The sequence below is a fragment of the Bos taurus genome, chromosome 24 (genome assembly GCF_002263795.3).
Source record: "Bos taurus isolate L1 Dominette 01449 registration number 42190680 breed Hereford chromosome 24, ARS-UCD2.0, whole genome shotgun sequence".
In the NCBI taxonomy this organism is placed as follows: domain Eukaryota; kingdom Metazoa; phylum Chordata; class Mammalia; order Artiodactyla; family Bovidae; genus Bos; species Bos taurus.
In genome coordinates, this window is record NC_037351.1 from 61919880 (window position 1) to 61944920 (window position 25041).

Below are 25041 nucleotides of genomic sequence, written 5' to 3' on the forward strand. Positions count from 1 at the left end.
CTTCTTGATTCGGTGTGAATGTAGGGGTGATCACATAATGTGTTGGATTATCTATTTTTATAATTTCTTAATGATTCACTCTCCATTCATTGAGTTCTTAATTATGTTCCATGACTTAGTACTGAGCTTAGTGAAGGGTCTCTACCACAGTGCTAGAAGCAGGGACTCAATGACAAGGGAGGTTTGCCAAGGCTCCTTTACATTTGGTGGCCACTGACTTCCTAAGCCTCATCCTCTGAGACAAACTCTGAGACCACGATAGCACCATCCTTCCCCACCCCATGACTTCTGCAACCAGCCTCTGTGTTCCCGGACGTGACTCTGGCTTTAGCACATATCTCACCAGGACTGCCAGGGACAGCTGTCATCAGCACCTTCAGTTTCTCAGTGATCCAAGCAAGATAACGTCAACTCCATAGACCCCAGTAAATGTCTATCATTGCTCAAGGAACGCCTGGCTGTAACTCGTTCCAGGGATTTCCTCCCTGCATCTGATGACCACCTGACAGAACATCCTAATTACCTGTACTTCCAGTGAAAGATTTCTGGCTGTTTTAAGAAATAAAAAACGGGGAGATGCCGGGAGCCGGCATATTGCATATTGAGTGCAGCACTTTCCACAGCATCATCTTTCAGGATCTGGAATAGCTCAACTGGAATTCTATCACTGCTGGTAGCCATGTGAGGAGCTCCGCCCCTGGCAAAGGTCATGAGGAAGGAGGCTTGGCATACACAAAGGCAGGATCAAGCCTCAGGAGTCTCCCTGGAAATTCTCGAGCAATCTACCCCCAAAACCAGAGTCTGCCTACTTTCTGCTTTGTGCTTTCACCTGTCCCCCACTACCTCGCTCTGAAAAAAGAGTTAGCTTACAGCTCCAGTTAATAATTCCTGGGTGTGACAGTGTTTCAACCTACAAACTCCCTTGGAAGTCCTCTAGCCTGCCTGAATAGGTTTTTCCGGCCACATGTGATTGCTCAGAGCCTCCAAACTATGAGAGGCATGAGATGTTCTAAACTGTCTAAATACAGATTCCTTTGAGCAGTCAAAAGATTGATTAGAAATTGTATTGGTGAAGGGATTTTCACTTGTTGGGCCAATATTTGCTGCTAAGTCTCCATATCCCTTACCTGCTGTGTCCCTGGCAGTGTATTGATTAATAAAATTGGTGTAAGTAGTAGCTTTAATGTTTGTAACCTGGGACCCTTGAGGTAATTCTTTTTCTTGTTATAGCCCACCACACCTTTGCTCTGTAGGAATGCAACTTTATCTAATGCTTTTTGGAGGCTGGCACCTGACTTTAGAATAATCACCTTTAGAGGAAAAGGCCTCTGGGCCAGAAGATGATGCAAATCACCTAAACTTTTGCATATGATAAGTTTGCAGGAAGAAAGCCTGGCTTACTGCATGACTCTACCCCTTCCCCCATTATCCTCTATGCATAACTTAAGGTATAAAAACTACTTTGGAAAATAAAGTGCGGGCCTTGTTCACCGAAACTTGGTCTCACCATGTCGTTCTTTCTCTTACCTTCTGGCTGAATTATTCAGCCTCTTTTCTCCACTGAATTTCCTCACTGAGCGATCCTTATTCTATTACTCTTTATATCCTCAATTAACGTTTAATTAAGCAGTTGTTTCCTGATCCTCGCCAAGCCGTCCCCGCTTCGAATTCCCTGGATCCACCAGGGCTGGACCCGGCAAGATGTGCTCCTGAAATTCAGGGCACTGCATTGAATGTTGATGTACAGTGTTGTTTTGATGGGGCTCATGTCCTTCTTTGAATGTATTTTTGATTGCTGAAATGGTTGACTTTTTGCTCTAGTAAACTACCGTAACTTAACAGTTTAGGCACGGGAGCGTGAGAGGGCACTTCTCTGCTCTCCAGGCACTGTGTTAGGTTCCTAGGACCTCTGTCGTGAGCGGCCCACACTGAGGTTTCAAACCACCGTATTCATTCTCTCCCACTTCTGGAGGCTTGAGGTCTAAAATCAGTGTGTTCTCAGGACCACACTTCCTCGCGAGGCTCTCGGGGAGAAATCTCTTTACCTTTTCTACTCCCTGGTGGTTCCTCGAGTTTCCGGGCCTGTGCCTCTGTCTCGACATGACCGTCTTCCCTGTGCCTCTTCTCTTCATAGAAGGGTCCAGTCATTGGATGAGGACCCAGCTTGAGTCAGTACGATCTTATGTTAACTAGCTATGTCTATGATCTATTTACACATAAGGTCACGCTCTGTGATTAGAAATAAATTGGGGGGGGGTGTGGGGGGCAGAGGAAGTTCTCTTCAGTGCGGTGCCACCAGCGATCCTATCAGCCAAACTAAACACTCGTAAGAGTCTGGAGAGAAGCCATGGCAGTATTTCTCCGTGACCACGAGACATTTATCTGTATCCATGCGATCCTGAGCAAGCCTGCGCAGCGCGGACACTGAGCTCAGGACACGAGGCCCTGGAGCAGCGGGGCCGGCGGCGGCGTTGGAGCGGACGCGGCGCCGGGGGGCGGCGCGCAGGAGGCGGTCAGGGCCTCGCAGGGCCGGCCTGCGGGTGTGGGCGGCTCTGTCGTGGCTCCGGCGGTGCTTCTCCTCCCCAGAACCCAGAAGGGTGAGGAGAGATGCGCTCTGGCTTGTTCCTGGTTTCAGGGCCACTAAGCGTGGCAGCAGTTCAGAGCCCCAGGAGGCGAAGTCCTCGTTTCAAGGGTGGAGATGGGAGGGCAGCGCGGGAAACTGGCTGCCCCGGCAGGGGCTTTTCCTGAGGCCTTCCTGGAGGCTTAGCTCCAAAGCCGAGGTGTATTTAATGGTGGAGCCCTGCTGACCCAGCTCCCTTGTTTAGATGCTGTGCGTGTTTGGTGAGAGAGAGAGACAGAGAGAGAGAACGTGTAGGGAGGCAGGGAGAGGAAAAGAGGGGGAGAGAGAGAGAGGTGGAAGGGAGGGCGGTGCAGAGGGAGGCAGAGAGACTGAGCCCCGGCGGCGGACCGGGGTCCTGGACCGTCACAGCTGAGGTTCCAGCCCCTGCGTGAGGCTGGAAGGCTGCCCCAGCGCACCCTTGGAGCAAGCTTCCAGGTGCCTATGGAGGCATTATTACTGTACGAAGCTGCAACAGCTCAAGGGCCTGTGTTCTGTCTCCAGACTTAGCTAGCTGAGAATCTCCTGCGTTCACAGGGGCAGGTTTCCCAACCTGCCCACATGTCACAAAAGAACAGTGAGCTTGTCGCCTCCCTCAGATCTTCCTGATGAGAAACGCCTGGGAGCAACCAAGACAAATCTCCTTTACTGATGGATCAAGACTGCACAGGCCCACTCACAGGGCTTCTGCTTCCCTGGCTCATAGAGATTCCTGTAAGCTGTGAAGAGTGCAGCATCCGAAGGGCAGTAGTTCAGCTCAGAACAACCTGTTCTGAAGATAAGATAAGGCAAGGTGATGGAAGGAGTAATGACAACTTTTCACTAACAACATAACTTCTCAAATCTTTCACTGTTTTCAGATTGGGATCTTTTGGAGACCCAACCAGAGGAGCGTCTGGAAATCTACTCAAACTAAATGTGAGATTTCTACCTATGAGTTTACACTGGACACATTTTTATGTTATTCCTGATACTTATTCAAACACAAGGAAATACCAAAACTCTGGAGTGTTTAATGGTTATATAGTTTTAAGATACGTTGGGTTAAACCCATGAATGAAACTTATAAAATTTCTTGCCAATACAGTGTGTAGTAATCAATTAATATACAACCTTTGTGTTATTAATCCGATCAAAATTTCTTCTCTTATGAAGGTGATTCCTCATTTATTTCATCTCTGGAAATGTTTAGTGATTCAACCTGCCAATAGCAAAGCTTAAGACTCTACATTAGCCACACAACCAATGAGTGTTTAGCGGTATACATCTTCATCGTAAGTGAAATAGCACAGGGAAATTATGCTCTGATCCATCTCATTCAATAAAATACTCGCTTTCATATTTAATAATTGGCTATCACTTCTTTGTATTTTTTACTATCATTTCCTATGATCGTATTGTTCTAAGTGTTTCAAGGTCTCTTGTATTGAGATGTAACTACATTCGTTGTCGATTAGTCGTTCGGTTTATCTGACTCCTTGCGACCCCATGGACTGACTGTAGCCCACCAGGCTTCTCTGTCCATGGGATTCTCCCGGCAAGAACACTGGAGAGAGGAGCCATTCCCTTCTCCAGGGGACCTTTCCAACCCAGGGATCAAATCCATGTCTCCTGCATTGTCAGGCGGGTTCTTTACCACTGAGCCACCGGGGATGCCCAGCTACATTTATCCATAGTTTAAAATTGTCATCTGAGGGGATTACATAACACGCACTCATTCTTTTCAGTTTCTTCTTTGCACAGCACAGCAGGTAGGAGTTTAATCCATGTTGTCAGTAGTTTTTTCCTTTTTATCTCTAAGTACTATTCTTGTGTTTGTATTTTCGTTCACCTGTTAGACATTTGAGGTTTTGCCAGCTTTCTGGCCATTACGAATAAGGCTTCAGTGAACATTTGTGTCTTAGTCCTTTTGTGGTGGATGTATTCATATCTCTTGGGTAAAATCAGGATGTGGAATTACTGGTCTGGTAATAGTCTGGTCAACTTTTAACCCTGTAAGAAAGTAGTGATATGTGCCACTTTGTGTACTTGAGAAAGACTTTCTCTAGAAGTGCATTGCTCAGCCAAGGAGATATGTGGTTTTCTGGAGACATCACCCAGATGGCAGCATAGGAGACCCCAGCTTCCCCTCCCCCTTAGAGATCAACAGTGTGACACCTGTTCTTGAACAACACACCTCCCGAAAAAGAAATGGCAATACTGTGATGAGAGAGTGTGAATGATGTATGAATGATGAATGGTGTATAAAGAGCTGTACGTATTTAATGTATGAATGTCATGAGTTTTGAGGTGAGTATATATCTGTGAAACCATCATGCCAATCTGTGTAATAAACATATCACCTCCAAATGATTCCTCTTCCCTGAGAGAGCAGTGTTAGTGCAAGCTGTGCTGGTGGTCACTTTGTAGAAAATGAGTGTATCAGATTTGTATGTAGAAAATGAGTGTACTGCATGTTCACCTTCAACTTACTCAGTGCTATGGGCCAATAATATTTTAATAAAGATGGAAAAAATAAAATTGCATGACTATTTTCCTGAGTGGTTGCAGCTTTTGTATCCTTACCAGTGGTGTGGGAGAGTTCCGGTTGATCCACGTTTTCTCCACACAGGGTTTGACCAGTCTTTTAATTTTAGCTTTGTGCAATCCCATGGGCACAAGTTGGTGTCCTGTGGTGTCTGGTGTTGTGTTGTTTAGTCACTACCTCATGTCCAGCTCTTTTTTGAACCCAGGTGTCCTGCTTGGCAGTCAGATTCCTTATCACTGCACCACCAGGGAAGCCTGTCCTGTGGTGTATATGCATTATATTCTTTATTAAGCATCTATTTTCTTTATGTTTAAAGTCACACATTGATTTTTATTACTTTGTGTTCAAAAATAACTTTCTTCATGTATGAATGATGTATAAAGAGCTGTATGTATTTAATGTATGAACGTCATGAGTTTTGAGGTGAGTATATATCTGTGAAACCATCATGCCAATCTATGTTATAAACATATCAGCTCCAAATGATTCCTCTTGCCCTGAGAAAAGTTATGTTTTGGGGAATAAAATTTGTCAGTTCTTTGCTTTATGGGTTGGTGGACTTCAGGGTCACTTGTCAGCCCTTCTTCTCACTGGATGCTCTCCCAGTCTTATCCCATCTCTGCCTTCAGCCACAATTACCATATTTCTCTCGGTAGCTCTAACATATGTATCATCTGTCTTACCTACTTAGAGACTCAGTTCACATCCCAAGTCTGAGTTCTAGATGCTTATATCTAGGCTCTTACATGGGTTACAGAGCCTTCCATGTTCTGACAGCAGTCTGCCTTTTTAACCTCATCATGCTGCACTATTTTGATTTCTATGTAGGATAATATCTTTCTATATGATCTTTTCCATGTGTGGGGGGTCACTTGCACTTTGTTGAAAAAAAAAGGATGAGCAACAAATGACATGAACAAGCCATGGTTTTATTGATAATGCATTTCAGAAAATTAAAAAATTTAGACATGTAAGGGTCCCACATACCACCTGAACTCAAATAAATGTGAATGTCTAGGTTTGAAAAGTAAAAACAACTTTTGAAATAGGAGCTATGATATTTCAAACTTAGTAGAAGATAGAGTATGGAAATAACTTTTTAAAATACAGTGAACACTTTGTCCAAGGAGGCGTTTTCATGGGGATTAGAGTAGGTTACACGTGTTTGTAGAGAGAGAGAGACAGACAATATTTTATCCAATACATTGTGAGTGGTGACCATAAGTTTGGAAGGGAAAATGCATCCAAGGGAACCTGTTGCACCAGCATTCAAGCTCCGGAAACAGCTCTCTGAATGTCCCCGAGTGTGGCCGCTGCCCAAGGACGTCTAAGGGGAAGAGACTCGGCCACAGAAGAGGATGCTGTTGGTCTTGATGTGCTTGATGAGGAACAGGAAAGGGTGATCGCAGCGGAAACGCTCACGAAACGGTAATGATGTGCGTGTAAAAACCACACCGGTAGCAGCCGCGGCCTCCGTGCCCTCCTCGGTCACCTCCACGAAGGACTTGTGGATGACCTTTGACACTGCCAGATCACGGCTCCCGTTCATGCCCGAGAAGTTGGCGACCCCACCACAGAAGGCATCCACCATCCCCAGGGCTTGCAGTGTGGGCACAAGGTTGTAGCTTTCTTCCACTTTAAACCGAGGCAGGTATAAATCCACTTCTCTATTCCCCATATTCTGTGGGCTCGTCCACTCTATTAACTTCTCAGCAGTGAGCTGGTCTTCAACCTGTAGCAATGGAAAAGGAACAACTGTCAGGATTCTCATGGTCATGGAGCCCACCTAACCTTGGATTGAAATGTCTGGAAAACCTTTATTTTAACAGTAAACATGAATACAGGAGATTCAGTTTATTAGGTTTTATCCTAGGAGGCAAAAGTAACAGAGTCCTTGATATATATTATATAATCAAATAAGTCTTCTTAAGAGATGGGAATACCAGACTACCGGACCTGCCTCTTGAGAAACCTCTATGCAGGTCAGGAGGCAACAGTTAGAACTGGACATGGAACAACAGACTGGTTCTAAATAGGTAAAGGAGTACGTCAAGGCTGTATATTGTCACCCTGCTTATTTAACTTATATGCAGAGTACCTCATGAGAAACACTGGGCTGGAAGGAGCACAAGCTGGAATCAAGATTGCTGGGAGAAATATCAGTAACCTTAGATATGCAGATGACACAACCCTTATGGCAGAAACTGGAGAGGAACTCAAAAGCCTCTTGATGAAAGTGAAAGAGGAGAGTGCAAAAGCTGGTTAAAGCTCAACATTCAGAAAAGTAAGATCATGGCATCCGGCCCCATCACTTCATGGGAAATAGATGGGGAAACAGTGGAAACAGTGGAAACAGTGTCAGACTTTATTTTTTGGGGCTCCAAGATCATTGCAGATGGTGACTGCAGCCATGAAATTAAAAGACGCTTACTCCTTGGAAGGAAAGTTATGACCAACCTCGACAGCATATTATAAAGCAGAGACATTGCTTTGTCAGCAAACGCCCATCTAGTCAAGGGTATGGTTTTTCCAGTGGTCATGTATGGATGTGAGAGTTGAACTATCAAGAATGCTGAGTGCCAAAGAGTTGATGCTTTTGAACTGTGGTGTTGGAGAAGACTCTTGAGAGTCCCTTGGACTGCAAGGAGATCCAACCAGTCCATCCTAAAGCAGATCAGTCCTGTGTATTCATTGGAAAGACTGATGTTGAAGCTGAAACTCCAATACTTTGGCCACCTGATGCGAAGAGCTGACTCATTTGAAAAGACCCTGATGCTGGGAAAGCTTGAGGGCATGAGGAGAAGGGGACGACAGAGGATGAGATGGTTGGATGACATCACCGACTCAATGGACATGAGCTTGGGTAAACTCCGGGAGTTGGTCATGGACAGGGAAGCTTGGCATGCTGTGGTTCATGGGATCGCACAGAGTCGGACATGACTGTGTGACTGAACTGAACTGATATACTTATGACTTTGCCATTTTTATGTATATGCATGCTTGCGTGCTTAGTTGCTCAGTCGTGTCCAAATCTTTGAGACCCCATGGACTATTGCTTACCAGGCTCCTCTGTCCTTGGGATTCTCCAAGCAAGAATACAGGCGTGGGTTGCCATTTCCTTCTCCAGAGTATCTTCCCAACACGGGGATCGAACCCGTGTCTTGTCCATTGCAGGTGGATTCTTTACTGTCTGAGCTACCAGGGAAGCCCTTTATTTTTGTACACATAATACATCCGTATGTATAAATACACAAGGGCTTCCCTGGTAGCTCAGCTGGTAAAGAATCCACCTGCCATGCAGAGGACCCTGGTTCCATTCCTGGGTCAGGAAGATCCCCTGGAGAAGGGATAAGCTACGTACTCCAGTATTCTTGCTCAGAGGATCCCATGGACAGAGGAGACTGGTGGGCTACAGCCAGTGGGGTTGCGAGGAGTCGGACAAGGCTCAGCGACTAAGCACAGCACAGCAACGCACATAAAGATGCAAATGTATATGATGCACATGTATATGCAACACAGGATGGTTAAATAAAATTAACTGTAGAAGATGAGCTGTCCACTGCTTATGCTGTTTACCGATGGCATGCTCGCTTTCAGTAGACTTCTCTTGTTAATGTTCTTTTGTCCAAAATTTTTTACATAGTGCATTTACAGCTTACATCCTAATTGTATTCTTTTTTCTTGCTTGATCTATTTGTAAAATTTTTCAATAAATATTTCTCTAATCAAGTTTACGTTGCTACATAATACTGTCATTAAGCTGATACAGTAGATATCTATATTTATTTAAGTAATATCTTTTAAGCATTCACTGCATGTCAGTTCCAAACCTAAGGTAAGGTAATACAAATACATACCATTGTTTCTTATTTAAAAATTTTCAGTATTTTGAGTTACTTATGTCCAACAGCTTTTCTGTTCTTTCAACGTGTTGCTATAGGATAAAATCTTAGGAGAGATATTCCCAATGTCACTGATAATGGGGAATTTGGAGCAGGAGACAAGTATTCTGAGGACTTGTCACACTGACTGCGATATTACTTTCCCTATGAAGTTTTGATTTCCAGTGTTACCATGTATGTATTTTGAGTGTGGCAAATTTACTGCCTCTTCTGCATCATTATCAGCTGTTATAGTATCTATAGATGGCCTTTCATGGGATGTCCTTTTATGACATGGTCTTATCGGTGTTTTTATATATTAGTTTATGATAGCAATGCTAAGAAGAAAATTGTATAATTCCCCCTCCTCCCACTTTTGAACTTCTAGAAATGAGACTGTGAATGAGTTTTGAGTACTTAGAAACTAAATACTTCCAAATTAAAAACTGGGATTCAAGATAAATCCATTTGCTCACAGTCTAAAAAACCTCTGTGAATTAGTGGGCTATAGGACACTTTGCTATCCTGGGGGCTCAGCAAGTAAAGAATCTGCCTGCAAAGGAAACACAGGAGACCCGAGTTTGATCCCTGGGTTTGGAAGTTCCCCTGGAGGAGGAAATGGCAACTGGCCCCATTATTCTTGCCTGGAGAATCCCTTGGACAAGGAGCCTGGTGGGCTATAGTCTATGGGGTCACAAAGAGTTGGACACGATGGAGCATTGGCATGAGTATGATGGGAACTCTGTTGCTTTAATTTTCTCGTTTTGTTTGTGAGTAAACTTGCAGATATTTCCATGTGTCAATTACATATGTGTTAATTTCTTCATCTTCAAATGAGTGGCCTGGATTACACCAGAGATTCTTACAGTCGTAAGATATTCATGCTTGTACCTAGGTATATTGTTTTGTCAACTGACATTCCATAGTCTCACCAGAATATTATTCTGACCTGTGGTGTGCAGATTTTTGTACACTCTTCATATTATACTGTGATACTTAGCATATTGACTCGACATTTTTGTTATGTGCTTGAGCTCTGCTAATCACTATCATCATGCTATGAGCAGCCACACAAGCACTGCATCACTAGGAATTTCGGCAATAGCATGGAGACTGTGAATACCAGGTTTTACCTCCTGCAGACCGTCTACTTCATCGGGCAGCAGCACCATCATGCTTAGCTCTCCGCCTTTGTATGGGATTTCCAGGATCTTGGCTTGCACATCCTCCAGTGACACAAAATTGAAATGATTGGTTTGTTTCATCATCTGCACAGGTTTGCTTGTACCCTGCAATAAATTCATGTGGCAAAAAGTGCTAAATGGGCATAAGTTATAAAGAAAGATAATCTTGTTCAGATACCAAACACATCCTCCTTCTAAGAGATGATCTGGGAATTTTGTGAATTAGAGACAAGATTTCCTTCAGGGGATCCCAACTAGATAAAGTAAAAAAAAAAAAAAAAGGTGTGATGAATTCTGTCTTCTACCTGCAGTTATATACTAATCAATACGTATTTACACCTCTCAGCGCATATGTAGTTACATTATGTTATATGCATAACTTATAGACAATACCTTGTTCAACCAAAATTTTTCCTCCACAGTATTTTCTTTCTTAAATTCCTCTTGCCACTGCCCTTTGAAATAGACAGCATTCACCAGAACCAGAACAGAGCTATTAAGAGAGTTTTGGGGAAACAGATTCTTGATTCTTCCTGCAAAGACAAATGACAATTATGACAGGGACAAGTGGTTTGTCTGTAAGTTACAAGTGATGATTAAATAGTCATACAAATCACCCCGTGAGGGACTCCATGCCCAGCGGTTCACCAGGTGAGGCTTTGCTCACGACCCCAGCCTAATGGAGTTGCCCTCATGGAAGACGCCCCTGCTCCTGACTGGGAAGGTGTTCATTCTGTGTGTGTGGGGACATCAGTCATCTCACAAGGAACCCTGATGAGCTGATTTCAGTTGGTTTTACTGGTCAGCTTTCTTCCTTCCCTTCCCTCCCTTCCTGTTCCCTCAGAGCTTTGTCTCTTGTCTACTCAACCCTTCCTTCTATTCTGTTCTTCCTCACTTTATTCTTCTATTGCTATTTTCAAATTTGAACTTAGCAATCCGAGGAAACGGGCCTGAAAGTTCTTTAGGACAAATGATATGAACATTAAAGTCTAGAACGCGTGCCCAGACACCATTCCCTGGGGTGTATTTGTCTTCATTCTCAATTTTGAGCTGCTTAGGTTAGATCTGTATTTCGGAAGGGAGTTAGGATACAGTTCATGGGATGGAGACATTGTCCAGCCCCCTCCCTGGGTGGGGAGGACACCTGTGACAATCCTGTTGGGGGGGGACGTGGGCCAGGCACCTCCTGCTGCAGGTGGTCATTTTGGCAAGAGAAGTGGTTTAAAGGAGAGCAGCTTGTTTCCCAGTTAAGAAAGCAAAAGGGAACTCTTTTCATATTTTCTCTTATGGATCATAATCCAGAAGTTAAGCCTCTATTTTAAAGGAAAATTTATGACTCAACCTAATGTTTGAGCGGAGACTTGGGATCCACAAGACACTGTCTTCCAGACCCAGCTGTGCCTGCAGGGCCTGGTCCTGGGAGCACCCCGGCCGTTTCTCTCCGCATGACGTGGACCGTCCACCCCCTGCAGGGCCTCCCCCTGTTCCTAAAGCCCGGTCAGGGTCCAGCACTGTGTTCACACACAGTGGGGACTCAGCCGGGATTTGTAATGAGTGACTCTCTCATAACCTACCATTGGTTTGGCTCTCCACCCAGGAATTAATCATCTTTCGACTTTCCTCTGCAGCGCTGATAAAATCGGCAGATTCTACACTGGCCAGGTAGTATTTCTGAACATTATCCATGTATTCCTATGATATGAGCAAGAAGAAAGGGAGAATGAAGAGTAATTTATCAGTAATTATGTAGATATTCCCAAATTAAATTAAATGTGTTAAATCCTGATCAAGCAGAGTTCACAAGCCAATCCCTCGCCCCCCCTCACCGGTGTGCTATCAGCCTCTGGACACTCCAGCGGGTGCGGTTGTGGTCGGGGAGCCCGGCGCCCCTGGGAGAAATCCCCCCGTGTGGGTCCCCAGGCTCCTCTGATCCCTCCCCCCATTAGGAGATGGGGCCCGAGGACCTGGGATGCAGACCAAAGGCGTGACAGACCAGGAAACTCACCTGGAGAAACCGAAACTCCTTTTCTCCGTAGAGCCTGTTGGCGACACTCAGCTCATAGGCATCAGTGGATTTCTTTAATTCCGTCAGAAGCTTTTGAAAGTGATGATGAACATTTCCTGGCTTTTCAACCTTCAAACACCAAAAAGTGAGCTCACTAGATTCTCTAACAATGTAAATACTGCACCCACGTAAGTCTGTTTGATCAGTGCCTAGATTTTGGTATTTCTGTGGATGACTGTTGTTCTTCCCTCGTATTTGGGGTATTTTACTGGAAATACGCTTCATAAGCTCACATTCGGTCTTTCAGGTAATCCTTTCTCCCTTCCCTAGTAGACTGCGACCTTTCCTCTTTACTGGAAATATGCTTCATAAGCTCACATTCAGGCTTTCAGGTAATTCTTTCTCCCTTCCCTAGTAGACTGCGACCTTTCCTCTTTGAACTGTGTGTGCAGCACCATTGCGCTCTCGGGTGTGTCCTCACTATCTTAAACGTGTGTGTGTGTGTGTGTGTGTGTTAGTCACCCAGTCACTTCTGACATTTTGTGACCCCATGGACTGCAGCTTGCCAAGCTCTTCTGTCCATGGGATTTCCCAGACAAGAATACTGGAGTGGGTAGCCATTCCCTTCTCCAGAAGATCTTTCCGACCCAGGATCGACCCAGGTCTCTCGCATTGTGGGCAGATTCTTTACCATCTGAGCCACCGGTTAGTCCCTTGAATGTTTAGGGATCAGTTAAACTTGAGCTCCTTGAGGCCTAATGCATCGTATTGCATCTCTAAGAGTCATCAACTGTGTGAGAACATGCAATTTGTATACTGTCCTAGATTATGACATGAAGTCCTGTTATACTCCTTGGTGAGATTATCTTCTAACACTGGTGACTGTGCTCTATGGCTGTTCACTGTGATCACACATAGTGCTCACACTTCCCGGTGTAGGAAGAGTGTGTGCCTGGGACACTGCGAGCAGCTGTACAGCAGCATCTCTAAGTCTTTAGCTCAGTTCACGTGAAAACAAGAGCGTTCAGAGAACTAAGCGACTTCTCCAAGGAGACAGAGCCAGGTTTTCAGCACTGCTTGTCTCAGTCCCTGGTGGGGGAACTAAGATCGTGCAGACGGCATGGTCAGCACACGAAAGGAGCCCTTCAACATGAAGCTCCTTAGACCCTCTGCTCTGAAACACATGCTTCTCTTCAGAAAACAGACGTCTGAGATCAGCATGTGACGTGGTATCAGAGACAACTCTGCTCATCTGTCTTGCCTGGTGCCCTGTGCCTGTGTGCTCTGGCGTGTCTGACTCTTGCGACCCCATGGACTGTGCCCACCAGGCTCCTCTGTCCATGGGGCTTCCCAGGCAAGTACACTGGAGAGGGTTGACATTTCCTTCTCCAGGGGACCTTCCTGACCCAAACTCATGTCTCCTTCACTGGCAGGTGGGTTCTTTGCCCGCTGAGCCAACAGGAGAGCATTTTTGCCTAGGATGTGCTCTAAAAATGGACTTTTCCCAGTCTATCTGAAATTCCCAGTTTAACCAATAACCCTCTTGGATATATGACCTCCTTCTAGATCCAGTGCTGTGTGACTCACGGGATCTTTTGTGGCTCCTCCTTTTGTGTTGGCTGCGATTTCACTGAAGTGAAGGACCTGGAGGAGACAGGGAGTAGGACAAGGAGACTTTAGAAACCTATGTACATCAGGGTAAATAAAAAAGAAATAAAGGAAGGAAGGAAAGGACAAATCCAGACAAGCAAAACAAATTGCTAAACAACAACAAGAAAACCAAAAAAACAAGGGAAAACCCAAAATCAAAGAGACGTTCAATACGAGCATTTGCTCTGTAGGAAACACAAACTGTGTGTGCAAAGCACAGAACTCGCTTATAAGGAGCCACTGCAAGGATCCTGGCTAGTCTGTAACCGTTGTTGAGGAAATGTGTTAAAAAACACTAAAAACATGGATTTTAGTCAGGGCCTCACTTCTACTGAGGTCTTCCATTAAAGCCTCACCTCTGGTTGTTGGGCAGTTGTAGGGGTTCATCCCAGCCCCCAGAGGAAGTCCAGGCACAGGAGGCAGGTGGGGAGCCCTGCCCCCATAACTCTGTGCCCACCCAGTCGTGGGGCTGCTTGAGCTTCCCGTGGGACCCGGGGACAGCAGACCTGTGGTCATCTGCACAGCAGCCGGCAGACACCCCATGCAAACCTGTGTGGGAAAGGCAGCTGCCACCCACCTTCTGCATCTGTGATGCGGTGTTTCCTCGGGCCCCTAAGTAAGTCATGGCTAAGGCTGACGAGATACTGAAAGGGGAATAGAAGATGTTTTCCTTCTCTGATTTTCTGATCTGGTGGAACAGATCAATTGCAAGGTGGATGATTGCTTCACTGAGGGAACTCATGGTGGCCGGATGTGGTCTGGAAGTCCTGGAAGAGCATCAGATGCATTTTATAATCACTCTAGTGAAGGGAAGTTTGTTAGTCTGTAATAAAATTTTCTTAAAAGAAACGTCTTGTGCGTGGTTGTGGGATTCTGCCAGCTATGTGTGTGCACGTGCTCAGTCACTCAGTCGTGTCCACTCTGCAACCCCACGGATTGTAGCCTGGGAGGCTCCTCTGTGGGTGGGGTTTTCCAGGCAAGAATACTGGAGTGGGCTGCCGTTTCCTTCCCCAGGGGCTCTTCCCGACCAGGGACCAAATTCATGTCCCTTGCGTTGGCAGCTGCATTCGTTACCACTGCGCCATCTGGAGCTATAGCTTCTTTCCTTTTACTTTTAAAGTTGTTTTCAATGTATATACTTCATACTTGGAAGACTATAAAAAAAACTTTTCTAAAAACTAATAGAATATCTTTATCTTTTCTTCTTAACTGCCGTACTAAGACTGGGTACAGAAGACCTTATAACAGATACCAAAACAAAGATTGATGTGATAACATCCAGCCAACTACCATGAGGCACCTCTCTGCCATTTTTTTCATTTAAAAAAACTAACTGGGTCTTTGTTGCAGTGAGCAGGCTTTCTCTTGATTTTTGGAGGACGGGGGCTCTTCTCCAGGTGAGATGCCCGGTTTCCGCCTGCGGCGTGTCTCCTGTCGTGGAGCGCAGCTCCAGAGTTCTGGCTCCTTCGCTGCGGTGCCTGAGCTTAGTTGCCCTGGCATGTGGGGTATTCCCGGAGCGGGGATGGAACCCGGGTCCCCTGCATTGGCAGGCGGATTCCCATCCACTGGACCACCAGGGAAGCCCTGCATTTTTCTTGAAGGATTTGTGGGTGCTGCACCTCCTACCCCTCATCACACTTCCTCCTAAGGAAGCGTTTGTGTTTTGGAAATTAATAAATTACCTAAAGATTAAAGCAGATGAAAAGTTGTTTTACTTTTGCCCTGGCTAAATAATAAAATACAACCAGACAAAATGAAACAGATAAATGATGTACAATTGTATAGATAAATAACACATCATTGTTGTTATTTTCAGAAAGGATTCATGTAGCTCAGCAGAAGTGATGGAAGCACTTACCTGTTTTCCTGGAGTGAGCAGAGGTGGGCAGGCAGTCTGTAAGCCTGTGCTGTGGGTGCTCAGCTCCTCAATATATGCCTCTCTCGATTCCTCCCCTTCTTCACAGAAGCTGGTATTTCAAGTAAATCAACGTTTGGGTTCTTCACCAGGCCATCCATCACTTTCACGAGCATGAAGTTTCTATGAGTAAAGACAAAGTTATTGTTCTTTTCCTGTATGTCCTTTTCTTCTGTGGAAGAAATTGTGACCTGCAAGCATTAGCTCATATGAAATGCATGTACATGTCTTTCTAAGACCGGGGAGAGTAAAGTTAAGTTCCAACTTCTTCATGTGCCCTAAGCTACTATTCCCAATGAGAGCCCTTAAAAAGTCTTTCTTCTCTTACATGTTGAATTGTCTTCAAGGCCACTTCTAGTACAATTCTAGTAATTCATAAAAAAGTACAATTAGAAAATTACATTTTCTAAGCTATATTTGGAAAGAGTTTGTCCAGCCTGACCATTTCCTTAACAATTATTCTGTATCACCAGGAAAATGTTTCAGACTCTCAGCTTAAGAGAGGCTGGCGAAGTGTTTTAGCAGCAGTAGGTGGAGAACGGGTGCATACGTGCTAAGTCACTTCAGTTGTCTGACTCTCTGCGGTGCCAGGGACTGTAGCCCACCAGGCTTCTCTGTCCATAGGATTCTCCAGGCAAGAGTTCTGGGGTGGGCTGCCACGTCGTCCTCCCAGGGACCTTCCTGACCCAGGGATCGAACCCAGCCTTCTTCTACCTGCCCTGGCAGGCGGGTTCTTCACTCTAGTCCACCTGGGAGAAGGAGAACAGGTGTCCCCCGCCCTCCTCTAAAGGCAGGGCCACGGCCTCGATCTCCACCCTGCCCCACCACCTGCCTGGCAGCCCGTCCCGAGGGTCCTCGCGTTCGAAGGCCAGAGGGCAGCTTGTCTCCCTGCAGTCACCTGCTCTCAATGAGGAGATAAATGGACAAATAGGGGCCAGCTAGGGGGCAGTTTTCGGATTTTTACACAAAGACGGATCAGAAAAATGAATTGTTTGAGCTCCAGAATCACGACATTTCTCAGTCAGCTTGCACTGTAGCAAACCAGCTTCCGATCCACGGTCAGGACAATGGAATCAAATGCCGGTTTAAAAAAGAGAGATAAATTTGTTCTTTGAACAACACTATGGTTCGATCTTGTCACTGGCGCTGTATTCTCCTCAAGGGTGTTGCATTCTCATAACAGAATAATATTAAAAACTGCTGACTTTTACTGTTGGTGCTGTTCAGTGGCTCAGCCATGTCCGACTCTTTGCGACCCTATGGACTGCAGCACATCAGGCTTCTTTGTCCTTCACTAACTCCCAGAGTTTGCTCAAATTTATGTCCATTGAGTTGACGATGCTATCTAACCATCTCATCCTCTGCCATTCTCTTCTCCTTTTGCCCTCAATCTTTCCCAGCATCTGGGTCTTTTCCAGTGAGTCAGCTCTTCGTATCAGATGGCCAAAGTATTGGAGCTTCAGCTTCAGCATCAGTCCTTCCAATGAATATTCAGGGTTGATTTCCTTTAGGATTGACTGTCCCTTGCTGTCCAAGGGGCTCTCAAGAGTCTTCTTCAGTGCCATATTTTGAAAGCATCGATTCTTCGGCGCTCAGCTTTCGTTACGTCCAGCTCTCACACCCACGCATGACTACTGGAAAACCATCGCTCTGACTGGATGGACTTTTATCACTACTTGGCAAAGTCGTTTCTCTGCTTTTTAATACACTGTCTAGGTTTGTCATAGCTTTCTTTCAGGAAGCAAGCGTCTTTTAATTTCATGGCTGCAGTCACCGTCTGCAGTGATTTTGGAGCCCAAGAAAATATGATTTTTATTGAGGGAGTATGTATTGACCCATGTAGCGCCTTTTTCAGGATGGTGCCTCCGTGTTCCCCATTTCACAAGTGACAGAAGCAAGCGCAGAGCAGCAGAAGAGAAGCCCAGGTGTGTAAGGTGGCGAGTTTCTCAGGTGCCTTCTCCAGGCAAGCAGCTGGTTCAAGCAGGCTGCGTGTGTGCTCACTCGCACAGGGAAGTGTGTAGACAGACTCTGGGATTTTACTGACCTATCTCCTTGTGTTAAGATGAAAAGAACCTGTTTTTCTGCCCTCTCAAGGGATATCATGTCATCCCACAAAATCTGAAGAGGGGGGAATGCATCTCCATGTTCTTGCCCGTGGGACCCACAGTCACTCAGAGGGAAGGCCGGGCTCCAACCAGAGACCCCAGGCGCAGTGAGCGGGGAATGGGCTTGGAGCGGTTTCCTCTGGAGAAGAGGCTTTCAGAGAATGGTCAAACCGTGCTCACTCAGCATTTCCCCAGATTGCTCTATCCAGCTGGGATTTAGCAGAAATGAGTCACTGTGGGAAGGGAATAAAGGTGGACAAAAGAACGTGTTTTTCTCCAGAGTACACTGTTCCCTGAGGCATGGCTGTCAGTGGAAGGGTTGCATTTCCATGGCATTTGGTCCAATATTTCCCCTTTGAAAGGATGTGGAGTGTTTGTACTGTGGACCGACTTTCCAACCGAGTCACAACTCACATACAGTCAGCCCTCCAAACCCAAGGGTTTTGCACCTATGGACTCAATCAAGCAGATTGAAAATATTTGGAAAAAATTCCAAAAAGTTCCAAAAAACAGTCCTTGAATTTGCCCCACACCAGGAACTACTTTCCACTGTATTTACTACTCTTCAAATAGCCTTTACACTGTATTAGGTATTATAAGAAATCAAGAGGTGATTTTAAGTATAAAGGAGAATGTATGTAGGTTATATGTCATTTCATAGAAGGTATTTGAGTATTTCTATATCCTTGAGGTATCCTTGAATCAATCCCCTGTAGATCTCAGGAAATGTCTGCAGTGTAGATTTCATCTTTTAAAACTGTAAAAGTCATTGGCTTTTGGCCCACAGATAGGGTTATGCAACCATGACCATGATCTGTTCCAGAATAATTTCATTACTCCCCAAGAAGCTCCCTACACAATTCTTCCTTCCCCTCCTTGGAAGCCACTGATCTGCTTCTTGTCTCCATGGATTTGTTTATTTTGAGTATTTCGTATAAATGGAATTGCCCAGTATGTGGCTTTTTAAAATCAGGCTTCTTTCACTCAGCATAGTATTCTCAAGGTTCATCCACACTGTTGAATAAACTTTCTCGTCTGAGAATAAACTTTCAAGATTTGTCATGCAGCTTATGGCTTTGAGGAAAAGGCACTCACTGGTAAAGACTAGGAGTTTCACTAAACTTGCAGAGATCTCAGGCTAGTTCGAATAGAAACTGTATCATTCTCCCCACCCCAACCCCTCCTCCTGTCTTTGAAAAGTGCTCCTGGCATTTCATAGGCAAGGTTATGACACCCTGCTGTTACAAAAGTGTTACAGAAGACTCAGCAATTCTCAGAGGATTTTGCAAGACTGTAATTTCTAGTTTATGTCTTTGGGAATCAAGGAACCCAATAAAACTCAAGAGGCAATCACACCTCCAAGAACTGTTGGTGTAATACCATTGTTGGTTGGTTAAGAAGCAGCTCCTCTGTCTCCCTAAACCTTTACCTCCCTGTGAAGGGCGTGAAGGTTTGTCAGTGTTACTGAGTTGCACATCCTGGGGAGCATGTTATGTCTCCTTCTTACCAAGTATGTGGTCGTGCCTGTCATAGTGAAACTGGTTAGGAGGGAAGACCATTCAAACATCCATCAGTAGGATACCTGCCAATTGCAATTTCCCTACAGATACTGATACAAATGTGCACACATTGAATGACATCATAATAGGGTTAATAAGCTTCGCTTTAATTTTCTCAGAGGAGAACCAATTGCAGTAAGATATAAAAAGATTAATATCTGGGGAATTAGTCTCCTATGTAGGCTTATCAAGTAAGACAAAGACGCTAGCCTTCCACTCATTCTCACATTTCCATTTCCACCCTAGACAGTCATCCTAATTTATGCTTTCAATCAAATCCAAAGCTGCTCCCTGTTGATCTCTTATAATTCCCTTCCTGGTTCACCCTGGCATTCCTGTTTTGCCACCCAGAGAAATCATTGCAGGCACTCCCTTTTAGTACGACTGTCCCTCTTTCTCCTTTCTTTATGTGAAGTATGAATTTTCCCATGATCTTGATCTTTTCTTGCTCTTTTCCCAAGGGCAACTCCTTACCGGCCTCTTCACACTGTAACTCCAGGAAACATGGCCTTCCCTTTCTTTTACTCCTAGTGCCATTGTTCTTTCTCTGTCCCTGTGTCCTGTTTTAAGTTTCTGGCCCTCCAGGTATTTCAGGATGTGCCTACCTGCCGTCTTGTATGTTACTCCTTAATAGTCACTGAGTGATCTGTGGCCTCCGCGCCCTTTGGGCTCCACTTTATCCCAGCTCCTTCCAGTGCTGGGCAACTGCAAAATTTTCATTTTGTTGCAACAGTTGAGTTGATTCTTGTTTCATTTCACATCTCTATTCTAAATGAATTTCCTCCAAAAGCTTTTCTTGACCCTTAAAAATTGGATCCATGATGTTTAATACCTATTTGAATATTTTCTTTAATAAAACAATATTAATTGTCGTTAATGCTTGTCACTAGAGTACCAATATAGATGGAACCTTCTGGAGGGATAAAAAATTGATTACATGGGATATGGGTATGCTCAGGACTTTCTTTTGCTTCTCCAGTTTTTTTTTATTAACATATATTTTATTGACGTATATTTGCCTTGTGATGTTTCAGGGGCACAGCGAGGTGATTCAGTTGTACATGCACACATGCTCCTCTTCAGGTTATTTTCCATCCTGGGGTATTACAAGATATCAACTATAGTTCCCGGTGCTATACAGTAAACCTTTGGTGACTGTTGCATATTGATTTTTTTAAAATTAGAAATCTAGCTTTCTATTCATACTAAATCAAACAAAAGGAATCAAAAATGTCGTAAATCTTTTAGTTAGGCAAAAGTTCATAATTTTCTAAAATATGCATTTTATACATACTATTTATATATACATATGCAAAAGCTTGGGGTTTCCCTAGAGGCTCCGTGGCAAAGAATCTGCCTGCAATGCAGGAGATGCAGGTTCAATCCCTGGGTTGGGAAGTTCCCCTGGAGAAGGGAATGACAACCCAGTCCAGTATTCTTGCCTGAAGAATCCCATGGACAGAGGAGCTTGGTGGGCTACAGTCCACGGGGTCACAAAGCGTTGGACAGAACTAAGCGACTGAGCATGCATGCATGCATACAAAAGCTTTTCAACTATGCTTGATAGAAGTTTGAGAAATCACATTAAAAAAAAAAGAAGAGATGGAGAAATTAGAAAACATAAACTAAATGAAATGGGAGCCCTGAATATGAAATAGAAAAAATGAAACATGCCAAATAAAAGTAAAAGACCATCATGTAGTCCAGTAGTTTTTAAACATGGCTGCTCATATCAGGAGCTTTGGAGAAAAAAAGCATTACCAGGCATTTGTATTTTTCAAAAAATTCCAAGATAATTCCAATATGCATCTGGATTTAAAAAGTGATTACAAGTTTTTATATTAAATGGTAGTTTTGGTGCTTTATAATTTTATTATTTTTCTGTTGCTCAATCATGATATAATGGTATTAATGAGTAACAGTTACATAATCACAGTAGTAAAAGATGTTTATCAGTTTTCACAATCAATAGCCAGGCAAAAAATAAAAGATAATTATAATCACAAGTCTTAGTGGGAACATGGTTAACCCAACAATATGAAATGGCCTGGGGGGCGTCAAGCAGGTGGCGCGTTTAAGCAGAAGTGCTGCGTGCACATGCTTTCGTCAGCTCAGCCAGCCTGCCTTTTAGTTGGTGCATTTAATCCTTTATCATTTAAGGTATCTATAGATATATATGATCCTAGTACCATTTTCTTAATTGTCCTGGGTTTATTTTCTGTAGGTCTTTTCCTTGTCTTGTGTTCCCTGCCCAGAGAAGTTCCTTTAGCTTTTCCTGCTTGTCTGGAAAGCTTTTGATTTCACCATTAAATCTGAATGAGAGTCTTGCTGGGTAGAGTATTCCCGGTTGTAGTTTCTTCCCTTTCATCGCTTATGTGCATCCTGTCTTTCCGTTCTGACTTCTGGGTCTCTGTTGAGAAGTCAGTGATAATCTGATTTCATCCTTCTGTGCATCCTGTCGTTCCGTTCTGACTTCTGGGTCTCTGTTGAGAAGTCAGTGATAATCTGATTGGAGTTTCCTTGTATGTTATTTGTCATGTTTCCCTTGTTGCTTTAATATTTTATTTTTATTTTTAGTTTTTGTCAGTTCTTAAAAATTAAGGATTGGTGTGATGTGGAAGAAGAGAATGACTGATAAATTGCTGATGAAAATGTTTGCTAATATAAGTAACTTATTAATACTTGGTGGCATGTGGTTGAAATTCAGCAGTTCTCTGTTGAACCGTATACCTTGTATGTTCTCACATGCTGCGCTCAAAGAGCCATATGTTGTGGGTTAATTGCAGTACTGTCAACAGTAGCAAGAAGTAGTGACAAGAAAATGCCAAACCAACTGGAATGCTCTACTGGATGATATACTTTTAAGTCTCCTTGGATAAAATGTATGAAACGTTTTTTCAGATATGGTGTGCATCATTCAATCAATATATAAAATCTAATTCATCAGATCTCATCATGATTATTTCTCCTGTGAAAGGACCCTCATTTCACTTTATCTCTAAAGTGTTAAAGGCTCCACTGGCTGGTTGTCAAGAAAGTCTGAGATTCTATGCGAGATGCAGAACCAAAGAATTAATTATTGACTAAATAATTAATAGTTGACTAAAAATGTCAATTAGTAGTTGACATTTTTACCTTAAGTTAAAATATGGATAATTTTGCTCTGTCTCTCATTAAGAATGAGAATGCTGTTCCAATAAAAAATTAGCTTTTGTTTTAGTAATCATTTATCAAATTTTTAATGTATTCTTTTTTCAGTTGTATGGTAATGGTAAGTGTAGTGACAGTTCAATCCAAAAGAGACCTATGAAATTTAGAGAAATATGATAATAGAAAACAAGAATCTTTCATAGTTTAAATTTATAAATACTTTCATTTGAAAGCAAAGATGACAGAGTTATCAATAAAAGACTTTGAAGTATAAAAGTAGGGTAAAATTTTTTGGAGAAAGTGGAGGAAGAAGTACAGTCTCCTGGTAAGGACGAACACTGTAACAGAAAGCTACGGGCCTTGTCATGTGTTTTGAAAATGGATGATAGTGAGCATCTTAGGGTTGATTCCACCGGATGCATTTTAAAATGTGATGTGATAGTTTTATTATAAATGCCAACACTACAATATAGAGTAGGTCATGAATTATCCTTTATAACTATTTACAGTACGGACAGATTTTAGATGGCATCTAAAAACTACGGGAGAGGGGGAACAGAAGTTCTGAGCTGTTCTTGAACAACAGGTTTGGGCGTCACTGTTGCAGGCGCGGTTCAGGCCACCCTGTTGCTGTGTGTGCCCAAGTGCGGCCTCTTTCTGGCCAGACCACTAGCGACACCGTGTGGCAGTAACCGCAACAGCAACTCGGCAGTACAAGACTTCCTGGGACAACACAGACTTCTGGTATTTTCTCTTTAAAGCAGGTGTAAGGTTGATGACAAAGAATGCCCAAACTACCGCACAATTGCACTCCTCTCATATGCTAGTAAAGTAATGCTCAAAATTGTCCAAGCCAGGCTTCAGCAATACGTGAACCGTGAACTTCCTGATGTTCAAGCTGGTTTTAGAAAAGGCAGAGGAACCAGAGATCAAATTGCCAACATCCGCTGGATCACAGAAAAAGCAAGAGAGTTCCAGAAAAACATCTATTTCTGCTTTATTGACTATGCCAAAGCCTTTGACTGTGTGGATCACAATAAACTGTGGTAAATTCTGAAAGAGATGGGAAGAACAGACCACCTGACCTGCCTCTTGAGAAACCTGTATACAGGTCAGGAAGCAACAGTTAGAACTGGACGTGGAACAACAGACTGGTTCCAAATAGGAAAAGGAGTTTGTCAAGGCTGTATATTGTCACCCTGTTTATTTAACTTATATGCAGAGTACATCATGAGAAACGCTGGGCTGGAAGAAACACAAGCTGGAATCAAGATTGCCGGGAGAAATATCAATAACCTCAGATATGCAGATGACAGCACCCTTATGGCAGAAAGTGAAGAGGAACTAAAAAGCCTCTTGATGAAAGTGAAAGAGGAGAGTGAAAAAGTTGGCTTAAAGCTCAACATTCAGAAAACGAAGATCATGGCATCTCGTCCCATCACTTCATGGGAAATAGATGGGGAAACAGTGGAAACAGTGTCAGACTTTATTTTTTGGGGCTCCAAAATCACTGCAGATGGTGATTGCAGCCATGAAATTAAAAGACGCCTACTCCTTGGAAGGAAAGTTATGACCAACCTAGATAGCAATTGAAAAGCAGAGACATTACTTTGCCAACAAAGGTCCGTCCAGTCAAGGCTATGGTTTTTCCACTGGTCATGTATGGATGTGAGAGTTGGACTGTGAAGAAGGCTGAGTGCCGAAGAATTGATGCTTTTGAACTGTGGTGTTGGAGAAGACTCTTGAGAGTCCCTTGGACTGCAAGGAGATCCAACCAGTCCATTCTGAAGGAGATCAGCCCTGGGATTTCTTTGGAAGGACTGATGCTAAAGCTGAAGCTCCAATACTTTGGCCACCTGATGCGAAGAGTTGACTCATTGGAAAAGACTCTGATGCTGGGAGGGATTGGGGGCAGGAGGAGAAGGCGATGACAGAGGATGAGATGGCTGGATGGCATCACTGACTAGATGGACGTGAGTCTGAGTGAACTCCGGGAGTTGGTGATGGACAGGGAGGCCTGGCGTGCTGCGATTCATGGGGTCGCAAGGAGTCGGACACGACTGAGCGACTGAACTGAACTGAACTGAAGGTTGATGATCCTCCTGTATATCTCAACTTGGGATCACCCTGGGCTACTTAAAGTTATTAGGAGAGGGAGAATCCAGGGAGAGAGAATGATGTTTTAACTGACAGGATGGTGGATGGATTATACTTCATCTGTTCATGTAAAGGATGTGGTCTTCTTCTGTGTTCACTAAAATTCGTTGTTTCTCCCCCAAAAGAAAAGTCCTGTGCTAAATGGCTTTCACTGAATTCTACCAGATATTCGAAAACAGCACCAATCCTTCTCAAACACTTCAAACAAATCAAAGAGGAGACAGTACTTCCTAACTCATCCCAGAGAGGCAGCATTACCCTGATACTAAAGCTAAATAGACACTAAAAAAG

At 43.9% G+C, this 25041-nt stretch overlaps 1 protein-coding gene across 1 annotated transcript; it reads right to left on the bottom strand.

Annotated features, from left to right (window-relative positions):
* Nucleotides 1-6052: 6052 nt before the first annotated feature.
* On the bottom strand, nt 6053-15768 carry LOC511106 (serpin peptidase inhibitor, clade B like). Its single transcript, NM_001105619.1, is given in 8 exon segments — nt 6053-6876; nt 10159-10314; nt 10603-10742; nt 11784-11901; nt 12215-12343; nt 13802-13858; nt 14442-14631; nt 15723-15768. Coding segments are annotated over 7 exon segments (1170 nt in total). The 5' UTR covers nt 14607-14631; nt 15723-15768; the 3' UTR covers nt 6053-6471.
* Between the last annotated feature and the right edge of the window lie 9273 nt (nt 15769-25041).